General features: G+C 38.7%; 1 protein-coding gene across 1 annotated transcript in view; it reads left to right on the top strand.

Annotated features, from left to right (window-relative positions):
- LOC126248669 (uncharacterized) overlaps window positions 1-12,609 on the top strand; it is a 239,137-nt gene that overhangs the window by 151,922 nt on the left and 74,606 nt on the right. Inside the window, exon 4 of the mRNA XM_049949899.1 lies at window positions 12,361-12,450. Within this exon, the coding sequence (XP_049805856.1) occupies window positions 12,361-12,450 (90 nt within the window). The remainder of the gene's footprint in view (window positions 1-12,360; window positions 12,451-12,609) is intronic.

Raw genomic sequence — 12,609 nt, 5'->3', positions numbered from 1 at the left:
ACACATTTGCTGAAAGAGCGTATTTGTGGAAGTTTATATTAAGTTACGGTACTTCTTTATATCAATTAATATGAAATACAGAACAAAGTAAATCATGATGTGACAATTATTCAATGAGTGAGATACGAATTACATTGAAAACGATGTAAAAATTTATTTTAATACTCAGAACGCATATAATTATTAACACGTCAGTCGCAGGCACTGCATTCTTCTGGACTCTAGATTTCAGTGTCATCATTCGTCATCACTAACACTATCGCGTCCACTGGACACTGAACTTCAGTTCATTGTAGTGCCCCACATTGCAAATCGCATTCGTTGGCAGCAGTGCGTAAAACTACGGAAAGTTCCGAATTCTGCCGACGAGCTCCGAAGAAAAGTGAGGGAGCTAAGGCCGGTATTACCAACGACCTATATAAACAACATATACTGGCAATGGCACCGCCATCTTTGAAGCAACTTGGAAACTGAGCCGCCATATCTTGTAACGTCAAGGTGCAGCCTACACGTCGTCTGCTAATACTGAATGTTGTTATTGTTTACTACGCATGGCGTGAAAAAAAAGCCAATCTGCACAGACAATCTGATTTCTCTACTGTAAAACATATAGTGATTAAAGCTAAAAGAAATGACACTTCTGACATCGATTAATTGAAAAGTTTATTACGAAATGTTGCAGTTCATTTCGCTGCAATGCCATATAGATTAGGTCAAAAACAATTTTAAATAGTTCAGTAGGTCCAAAAACGATCAATTGACAGCGCAGTACCTTTCATTGTCCCTTAAACAATACACGTTTGTATATATTTGCCAGCCGGCCGCGGTGGTCTAGCGGTTCTGGCGCTGCAGTCTGGAACCGCGGGACTGCTGCGGTCGCAGGTTCGAATCCTGCCTCGGGCATGGGTGTGTGTGATGTCCTTAGGTTAGTTAGGTTTAAGTAGTTCTAAGTTCTAGGGGACTTATGACCTAAGATGTTGAGTCCCATAGTGCTCAGAGCCATTTGAACCATTATATATTTGCCGAATATGTTTCCCTCTTTCTTCCATTGGCCTGGTTTTTGCACAAATGGTGTAACCTACAATTAAAATACTATTTTAACAGCATCCTGACTAGAAAAAAGTAATGTGACTCTTCTCCAAATTTAGCTGCCACCATTAGATGGTCAAAATCGAGTAAATAAATTCGACCTGTCACCCAACATTCTGAACAGTTCCACACACAACTACAGAAGGAAGTTCTTCTTCCATATTAAGGTTTGACAGTCCCTGAAAACCCTTTCTGCCACTATTAACAATTTTAATACACCCTTTGGAATCAGTATGAAAACTATTTTTGATGCATTTTATTGCAATGAAACCTGTTTTCCATTAGTTTCCTCCAATTTACGGAGGTACTGCTGCAGTAAATTAAGTTTCACACTTGCTGTTAAACCATTAAGAAAACAAGGAATTTTCCAACTCTTATTAATCCCAGTGAAATCCAGGACTGCCATTTACTTTAGTTTCCCACCTGTGGAGTGTTCGAGGATGGGGTAATTTAACAGACTTCCTCAAATAATTATAAGGTTTGAAGGAGTAAAAATTGAGTGTAAGGGCAAACTGTCTTATTTCTTTAGGATATATATTGAGGAATTGAACATTTGTTTTGCATTGCAAAAAGTGCTTCAGAATAACACTATTTTTGTCACATTCTATCACTTCAGAAGCACAGTCTTGAAGTCTCTTATTTAGGCCTACAACCACTGTTTTATATGACACAATTTGTTTCTTCTTTCTTGAAACACTTTGCCTTGCATGTTTCGCTTGTTTCCTCAGCTTCTCGGTCCTTTTCTGTAGTGCTTCATAATTCTGTTTCAATTTTTTAGGGCTAGGCAAACAATAAGAATGATCTGTATGATCATTCTGATTCACTCATTCACCTACAAAAATGAAGTATTATCATTAAGCTTTATTTTTCTTTAAACATGCATTGATTAACAGTAAAATTCACACATAACCCATACAGCAAATAAATAACAGGAAAACATTTGATAATTAAGCTGATTCTTCACTGACAGGCCGTTTCCTTGGTTGTCTCTATACTATAGTTGTTTTCTGCAGATGGTCGGGAAACGTAAATATTGTCGGTACTGCGTTTGCCAGAAGTCGCCTTTTCTCGTTTGCACTATACATGTATCTATCTTCAAAGTGAAAAGAGCATATGTAGCTATATTGAGTTGGCTGCCACTTATCTCGCCTCATATTGGCTACCCACCGACTTTCCAGCTCTCTCTTTTTCAGAGGAAACCTAAAAATAAAGAGACGTGTATACAGTAGCTTATTTACATTTTGTATACAGCTTAAACACGAAAATGATGCACAAGACGCTAAGTACAACACGCATTTAGATACTCACCTGAAATATGATATTCCAGTTGTTTTATCACTTCTATTAGCGCAATTGTACGCTGCACATACACTGGGCATGATTCGCGATCGATAAATAAGACTTTTAAAACAAATTACAACCGTAAAACTGTTTTTCTAACGCCAGTACTATACACCAAATGTAAATATACTGACATGTAGACGTTTCAAAAAATGGCGACCGCTGTTGCTTTTTGCTGCCATTGGGAACGCTGTTACCACACAGATAGCCACTCTATGTAGTTTATATACCTCCTTGGGTATTACACTATCAAATATCTTTGTCCAATATCTTTGTCAAAGATATTTGATAGTGTAATAGGGACTTTGTCAAATGTCGTCCAATATTTGATCAAATCTAGGGCCTCGCTGTAGATTTGATCAAAGAAATCGCTTGTCTTCTGTTCACTGCAATGTGACATGTTACCACATGGAGCGCTAGCATTCCTACAGCATTCTGTCGTCTGTAGTGTTTGTATAAACATTGCCGGTAAACAAAATTGGTGTGTGCCGACAACAACAAAATTAGTAGAGATGTATGAAGCTGATGAGGCGCTTTACAACGTGAGGCACCCTGAATACAAAAATAGATTAAGAAGATTGGAGACCTGACGTGACCTAACCTAACTTAACCCTCTCCTGTAGCAAGGAATCGGAGTGTTACAGTGAGCCTGTCTTCTGAAGATGTAGGAGTTCTTGAGTGAATATTGTGCTTTGTGATATGAGGATACACTTCACTGAGCACATACAGAAATGTATGCTCATCCATTCTTAAGTAATTAATGTACGAATTGACGTCTTCCGCTGTAAGCTCACGTAACAAGTTTTGTTGAATGCTTTTATCGTGCCGTCGTAAAACCCACGGCTTCACCCAGATTAGATTAGTTTTTCGTTCCATAGATCCGTGCTGAGAAGATCCTCGTGGATGTGGAACACATCAATTTTTTTTAAGCTGAAATAACAATACTAATAGTATGAATAAATACATCATTTGTTTCTATTAAAAATTTCGTCAATGGAGTAGAAGGAGCTGGCCACTAGTAAGTCTTTCAGGCTTCTTTTAAACTGATCTTCATTTGTAACAAAATTTTTTATGTTTGCTGGCAAATTATTGAAGATGAGTGTTCCTGAGCAGTTGACCCCTTTTTGAACTAAAGTAAGTGCTTTTAAGCCCTTGTGCAGATCATTTTTGTTCCTGGTATTGTATGTATGAACTGAGTTGTTTGTTGGAAAAAGAGATATATTATTTAGGACAAATTTCATTAAGGAGTAAATATACTGAGAGGCAGTAGTTAGTATAACCTGTTCTTTGAAGAGGTTTCTGCAGGGCGTCCGTGAATTTACTCCACAAATAATACGTATTACACGCTTTTGGACTCTGAAAACTTTTGTTTGACTTTACGATTTACCCCAAAATATTATACCATACGACATTATGGACCTTGCCGTTTGTGGGGCGGCTTGCGTGCCTCAGCGATACAGATGGCCGTACCGTAGGTACAACCACAACGGAGGGGTATCTGTTGAGAGGCCAGACAAACGTGTGGTTCCTGAAGAGGGGCAGCAGCCTTTTCAGTAGTTGCAAGGGCAACAGTCTGGATGATTGACTGATCTGGCCTTGTAACAATAACCAAAAAGCCTTGCTGTGTTGGTACTGCGAACGGCTGAAAGCAAGGGGAAACTACGGCCGTAATTTTTCAGAGGGCATGCAGCTTTACTGTATGATTAAATGATGATGGCGTCCTCTTGGGTAAAATATTCCGGAGGTAAAATAGTCCCCCATTCGGATCTCCGGGCGGGGACTACTCAAGAGGATGTCGTTATCAGGAGAAAGAAAACTGGCGTTCTACGGATCGGAGCGTGGAATGTCAGATCACTTAATCGGGCAGGTAGGTTAGAAAATTTAAAAAGGGAAATGGATAGGTTAAGGTTAGATATAGTGGGAATTAGTGAAGTTCGGTGGCAGGAGGAACAAGACTTCTGGTCAGGTGACTACAGGGTTATAAACACAAAATCAAATAGGGGTAATGCAGGAGTAGGTTTAATATAGAATAGGAAAATAGGAATGCGGGTAAGCTACTACAAACGAATAGTGAACGCATTATTGTGACCAAGATAGATACGAAGCCCACACCTACTACAGTAGTACAAGTTTATATGCCAACTAGCTCTGCAGATGACGAAGAAATTGAAGAAATGTATGATGAAATAAAAGAAATTATTCAGATAGTGAAGGGTGACGAAAATTTAATAGTCATGGGTGACTGGAATTCGGTAGTAGGAAAAGGGAGAGAAGGAAACGTAGTAGGTGAATATGGATTGGGGATAAGAAATGAAAGAGGAAGCCGCCTGGTAGAATTTTGCACAGAGCATAACTTAATTATAGCTAATACTTGCTTCAAGAATCATAAACGAAGGCTGTATACATGGAAGAAGCCTGGAGATACGGACAGGTTTCAGATAGATTATATAATGGTAAGACAGAGATTTAGGAACCAGGTTTTAAATTTTAAGACATTTCCAGGGGCAGATGTGGACTCTGACCACAATCTATTAGTTATGAACTGTAGATTAAAACTGAAGAAACTGCAAAAAGGTGGGAATTTAAGGAGATGGGACCTGGATAAACTAAAAGAACCAGAGGTTGTACAGAGTTTCAGGGAGAGCATAAGGGAACAATTGACAGGAATGGGGGAAAGAAATACGGTAGAAGAAGAATGGGTAGCTTTGAGGGATGAAGTAGTGAAGGCAGCAGAGGATCAAGTAGGTAAAAAGACGAGGGCTAGTAGAAATCCTTGGATAACAGAAGAAATATTGAATTTAATTGATGAAAGGAGAAAATATAAAAATTCAGTAAATGAAGCAGGCAAAAAGGAATACAAACGTCTCAAAAATGAGATCGACAGGAAGTGCAAAATGGCTAAGCAGGGATGGCTAGAGGACAAATGTAAGGATGTAGAGGGGTAAGATAGGTACTGCCTACAGGAAAATTAAAGAGACCTTTGGAGACAAGAGAACCACTTGTATGAACATCAAGAGCTCAGATGGAAACCCAGTTCTAAGCAAAGAAGGGGAAGCAGAAAGGTGGAAGGAGTATATAGAGGGTCTATACAAGGGCGATGTACTTGAGGACAATATTATGGAAATGGAAGAGGATGTAGATGAAGACGAAATGGGAGATACGATACTGCGTGAAGAGTTTGACAGAGCACTGAAAGACCTGAGTCGAAACAAGGCCCCCGGAGTAGACAACATTCCATTGGAACTACTGACTGCCTTGGGAGAGCCAGTCCTGACAAAACTCTACCATCTGGTGAGCAAGATGTATGAGACAGGCGAAATACCCTCAGACTTCAAGAAGAATATAATAATTCCAATCCCAAAGAAAGCAGGTGTTGACAGGTGTGAAAATTACCGAACTATCAGTTTAATAAGTCACAGCTGCAAAATACTAACGCGAATTCTTTACAGACGAATGGAAAAACTGGTAGAAGCCGACCTCGGGGAAGATCAGTTTGGATTCCGTAGAAATGTTGGAACACGTGAGGCAATACTAACCTTACGACTTACCTTAGATGCTAGATTAAGGAAAGGCAAACCTACGTTTCTAGCATTTGTAGACTTAGAGAAAGCTTTTGACAATGTTGACTGGAATACTCTCTTTCAAATTCTGAAGGTGGCGGGGGTAAAATACAGGGAGAGAAAGGCTATTTACAATTTGTACAGAAACCAGATGGCAGTTATAAGAGTCGAGGGACATGAAAGGGAAGCAGTGGTTGGGAAGGGAGTGAGACAGGGTTGTAGTCTCTCCCCGATGTTATTCAATTTGTATATTGAGCAAGCAGTGAAGGAAACAAAAGAAAAATTCGGAGTAGGTATTTAAATCCATGGAGAAGAAATAAAAACTTTGAGGTTCGCCGATGACATCGTAATTCTGTCAGAGACAGCAATGGACTTGGAAGAGCATTTGAACGGAATGGACAGTGTCTTGAAAGGAGGGTATAAGATGAACATCAACAAAAGCAAAACGAGGATAATGAAATGTAGTCGAATTAAGTGAGGTGATGCTGAGGGAATTAGATTAGGAAACGAGACACTAAAAGTAGTAAAGGAGTTTTGCTATTTGGGGAGCAAAATAACTGATGATGGTCGAAGTAGAGAGGATATAAAATGGAGACTGGCAATGGCAAGGAAAGCGTTTCTGAAGAAGAGAAATTTGTTAACATCGAGTATAGATTTAAGTGTCAGGAAGTCATTTCTGAAAGTATTTGTATGGAGTGTAGCCATGTATGGAAGTGAAACATGGACGATATATAGTTTGGAGAAGAAGAGAATGGAAGCTTTCTAAATGTGGTGCTACAGAAGAATGCTGAAGATTAGATGGGTAGATCACATAACTAATGAGGAAGTATTGAATAGGATTGGGGAGAAGAGAAGTTTTTGGCACAACTTGACCAGAAGAAGGGATCGGTTGGTAGGACATTTTCTGAGGCATCAAGGGATCACCAATTTAGTATTGGAGGGCAGCGTGGAGGGTAAAAATCGTAGAGGGAGACCAAGATATGAATACACTAAGCAGATTCAGAAGGATGTAGGTTGCAGTAGGTACTGGGAGATGAAGAAGCTTGCACAGGATAGAGTAGCATGGAGAGCTGCATCAAACCAGTCTCAGGACTGAAGACCACAACAACAACAACGACATTATGGAATAAAAGTAGGCAAAGTACGCAAGCTTTTTCATTTTTATGTTGCCTATGTCTGCTAACACTCGAATTGCAAATACAGATTAGTTAAGGCGCTTCTGCATTTCTGTGGTGTGCTCCTCCCAACTGAATTTATTATCAAGTTGTAATTCCAGGGCCGGCCGGAGTGGCCGTGCGGTTCTAGGCGCTGCAGTCTGGAACCGAGCGACCCCTGCGGTCGCAGGTTCGAATCCTGCCTAGGGCATGGATGTGTGTGATGTCCTTAGGTTAGTTAGGTTTACGTAGTTCTAAGTTCTAGGCGACTGATGACCTCAGAAGTTAAGTCTCATAGTGCTCAGAGCCATTTGAACCATTTTTTGTAATCCCAGGAATTAAAGACTGACAACCTTGTATGTATGGTTCCTTTTTTTCCCACACATCTTTTCCGCATGTGCACACAATGTAATAGCCGTACGTGCAACTGCTGCGGTTAATAACAAGTTGTTGTCAGCCATCTTGAATTTTGACGAAAAATTTGATGACAGTGTAAAACCCCTTCTAGAGCTATGTCAAAGATCTTTGTCAAATATATTTGACGGTATATGTGATCACATCTTTGATCAAATCTTTGACAAAGAAATGTGATAGTTTAATACCGGCCTAAGGCAAGTAGTAGAACTTTAAAAGGTACATTAAAATGAAAAAAAAAAAAAAATATCCGCGAACATACCCAATACGTCTACTTTTAATGTAGCAGACCCAATGTAGCCAAAGTGTATATACCCATTTACGCTATAAATTGTTGCCCACAATCACAAATCATGTAATAAAATTTCCTGTGTCAAAAATCTCCTACATAACTGTACGAACCTGACCGTATCCTCGTACCTCGTACAGCAGACCACAAATGTCGTATTTGTGCAATGAACCTCGTACGTTTGGCAACCCTGCCACAGTTACACCGTGATTGCTGCTGCAGTTTAGGATCAAAGGATACCTCGATAACAGAGATCTATCGGTGCATTCCTTTCTGCAGGGTGCCCAGTTCTTTTAAATAACCTTGACAGTAGTGCTGCAGAAAACTGAGATTGAACCGCAGTCACTGAACTATGGCAATCTACGGATGGACGAAGTAAAGGACACGACTTGCTAGCTACCATACAATTCAGAACAATACTTTGTTGTGAGTAAAGGTAATAAAGGAAGCCACAGTGAAAGTTGTATTTATGTATTTGCGGCTCTGTCTCCTAAGAACCACTCTCACGGGTTCCTAAGAGGTCTACGACTCTTGAAATACCGATAAACTAGTCGTATACGTTGCTTTGCTTACTTTAAAGTTCTTTGTCAGACATAATTAAATTAGTTCTTACGTATTTATTGTTTTTTACATCGATTCTGAAGATAACAACCACAGGTTCACAATAGATGACTGTTATTTATCCTCAACTCTGATTTTAACCCAAAAATCATATAAGAAGAAGATTGTAACTCGGCGTCCCATTACCATTACAGCCACAAGAGATTGTGCACTAGCTATTCCTTTGTTATTTAGGTATTCCTTTGTTTTTGTTATTAACAAATAACCGGGTCTTAGTGACCGAAATGGATTTTGGTGTCATTCCTTCAGAACGAAAATTCTAGTGGCTATCAACTGCTTCATTTCATCTGCTGCTGAAATGTAGGTGGTGATGTACATACCAACAATCACACTGACGTGGGCAGTTAACAGTTGGTTAGTTTAATAATTGAACGTTTTTGGTTTATATTTTAACAATGAGTGGGACCTGCTGCAGAACATCCAAAAGAATAAGGAATATGGCAGATCTTACTGTCAGTTTAACAGGCATTTATTTGATAGTCTTATTTATAAACATACCTTGTTCTCAGAGTTAAATAATTAGACATTTTTATGGTGTGGTAAAAAACTGTTGGGAGGGGGAATGACAATTAGGCTAGTATGGTATTTAATATTCTGTCGATGATGAGGTCATTAGAGTCGGAGTGCAAGCTCGTACTGAGAAAGGAAATAGGGTGTCTCCTTTTCAAAGGAACCATTTTGTCATTGGTCTAAATGATTTAGCGAAACAACATAAAACCCAAATGTGAATCGAAGAAGGTGTATTTGAAACGCCTTCATTCTGAATGTGAGTGAAGCGTCTTCAAAACTGTGCCAGCTTCCTTGGTTTGTGGTGTAGCATTATGGACAAGACACATTTTGCACACAGTATGAAAGCGTTAGATAAGCAAAGTATTACTTTATATCATTGTTGGGTCATTTTGTAGCAACAATGTCAATACTTTGGTTGCCTCTATGTCACAATTATTCTAAAATCAGGAGAGCTGTACTTTTTGCGATAAAGCAGTCTGTACAAGTATTATGTTGTAGAATCGTGATGCCAACAACTTTCTAACGACATCACCTTACCCGAGCCTTTAATTGTGTGGAACATAAAACCCTATTTGAGAGACATAGAACGGAAGTACCAACGACATTCCTCTTACAGGCATTCCTCTTGCAAGCACACTTCTGGTAATTAACTATGCAAGTAGTTTCTCACAGTATCAGTAACACTCAGATGCAAACCATGCTGTTTATGATGTGATCTAGTGAGTGCTGACTCGTTAATTTCACCTATGTGTGACCATTTCTATCTCCTGACTAATTTCCAAGCTCTACTTTAGCATGTTGCATCTAGATTTATCCAAATGCTCAACGAGAATGCTTGTATGGAGCATTCTTGGCAATGTGCCCAGTGTCATTCACAGTTACGTGAGAGGCATTCAATACATAATGCAACACTTTTTTCTGAAAGAAAGTTGATTTTATTCAGAATTTCAGTATAACATATTATTTCCCACTCTTTTGACTATGAAACTCTATTTTTCAACGTCGTCATTGTTCAATGTGATAGCCATATGCCACCTTACTTGGAGGGCTGTCATGCGTGCATGGTACCTCTCTACTGGTCGACATTGGAGCCAACAACTCCATGCATCAATAATTTTCCAATCTTCCATAATCAATAATAAGTTTGAAGGTTCGAGATTGTGGCTGTAAGGTGCATGAGAAAGAACAGTCTGATGGAATTTTGTGAAATCCTCTGAGGCACCCAGACTTGTGTTAGGCTTTGTGCTTGATTGTGATCTGCCATTCATCTTGAATCAGTGTGTCTGCATGTTCCAACATTGCAGAAGTCACGGTTGTGTGTGGCCAGCTGGCTTGTGAGAGATTGGACAGGTTTGCACGACCTTGTTGCGATGATGACAGCCACCTCATTGTGTTTTTTTTCTCTGCCAGGTGTCTGTAGACAACAAACACCTATGAATATCTGCAGTACTCTGCTTTTCTGCCAAAAGAAATTCAATGACAGCTCTTTGCTTGGAACACACCTCTGTAACACATGAAATTTTGAATGCTACATATAATGTCGCCACGTGAACTTCATGAAACTATAGATGCTGAAGCAAGAAATTCTGTATTTATTCAATTCAAACTGGCCGAGAAAAAAAATGTGTTGCATTACTTAATGAATTCCCCTCGTATAATTCGCAGTGGCAATCGAAACTTATGCCTGCACCTCCATCTATTTGTATATGATCTTGCTTTCCAAGATCTTTCATCAAAGGGCATGTTTCACAGGTGACTGATGAGCCCTGCACCTGGCTTCAGATTTTTTTTTAAACTTATGATCACTTCCCAATGAGTTCTACACTGCTTCTGACATTCTCCTCCCATGACTACTGGGGAGCAGTACGGCCTTCTTTAGTGTTTATAGGTCTTCTCTTCTTAGCTCCTGTATGCACTTTATACCCAGAATAGTCCGACAGCTTCTGAATTAGATGGGATGTCTTTATCTCCTGATTCACAGTCATCAAAGCACTGAAGCTATAGGAGAAGTCTAATATGAAGGTATGAGCCTTGTAACATTTTGTGGAACTTTTCACTGATTTGGAAGGCTTCACTGTTATCCAATGTGTTGATCTAGCCCTAACATTGTTCCTTCTGGTAATTAGCTGTGCATGTTGCAGCGCACAGTTGTGCCTGCAAAATCGGCTCAGAGTGTAAGACCGGATACTTAGTTCCATGTACACAAAGTGTACATATGTTGTGCATGCTATTAACATGGCAGGGAAAGAAGTCTGTGACCACTGGAAGACAGCACCACAAGTTATACAGTTGTATTGTGCATCAGTTCATCCACACATTAACTGACGTAAATCCACCTGGTGATGGAGATATAACTTTCTCAGACATGTAGCAGATATAAAAATAAATTTTGACTGGTTATATCCATAGTTTCAACTGGTTTTCATTGTCATTTTTAATTATTTATTTTTTATTTGTAATTTTTTCACTGATTTTACTGGCACATCTTATTTAATTTATAGAGCTGTGTACATATCATTGAACTGTTGCTAAATTTGTGTGATTTTGGCCTTCATTGCCATCACTAGTTTGAAATGAGACAGTTAATGCTAAAATGATAGCACATGGCTCTGCTGCCTGGCTGACCAAATTAGTAAAATTTTTTTTTTTTTGAAAAGAATGTTTGTAGTTCAAAGCTGCTGTAGCAACACATTGTATTAAAACAGTGTACCAGACTGCCAAACCTAATCTTATGTGGCAAAGGTTCAGATAAAAAGAGTTTTTATGTTGTTTCTGAATAAACCTACATTGTTAGACGAATAATGTACCTAGACTGTTTTTGATGGGTGATGTGCCTCAGTTATTCCAACTTGTCTATCCTAAATTAGGTAAGAAAGGGAAATTTAACTTCTAATGGAATTAAATGTAACTGTTTGAATCAGAAGATGATTTTATCCAAATCGCTGAAGTAGGATTAAGATATTTAAGATATTTTTATAATAAAACTATTGACTTGCCCAGGCTCTGCATGGGTAGCACTAAGTAATCTGCAGCCAGGCCACTTTTCTGGTGTAGCGATAATAAAATACATAGGCTACATAAATATTCCTCATGAATCAATCTATCTATTAGTGAAAACTCTATCAAAATCCCTGCAGTAGTTGATGAGATTATCCTTCACATACAGACAGAAAAACGTGGTGGGAGACTTTAATTTAGTAATATATATGGACAGAGCATGTGTACCTAAATTTATGAATCAATAATTTTTAAGGTACATGTTTGATTTTCAGGTCTTACAATTACACTTATATATGAAGACAGGAATAGGTTTTTAGGTATGGTGTGCACATGGGTCATGTTTTATTTTTTTCTAATATTATTTATTGATTTTTGGTTTCAGAATCGCATACATCAGTTCCAGAATACATTGGTTAAGTTAGGAAATGAAAATGAAGCTCTGAGGAAACAACTGCGGGCACTGGAAGCAGCTGTAAGTTGTTGTGGTATTAAAAACATGACTTTCCTATCAATATTTTGATACATGAATACCGATTAAATGGCGTGAAAAAATAGTTATATAGACAAGAAAAATTGCAAAAAATTACCACTTGTATGACAAAATACTTCAGCCATAGACTTTTTGCTATAT

The sequence above is a fragment of the Schistocerca nitens genome, chromosome 1, assembly GCF_023898315.1.
Source record: "Schistocerca nitens isolate TAMUIC-IGC-003100 chromosome 1, iqSchNite1.1, whole genome shotgun sequence".
NCBI lineage: Eukaryota > Metazoa > Arthropoda > Insecta > Orthoptera > Acrididae > Schistocerca > Schistocerca nitens.
This window is presented reverse-complemented; position numbering and strand designations above follow the sequence as displayed.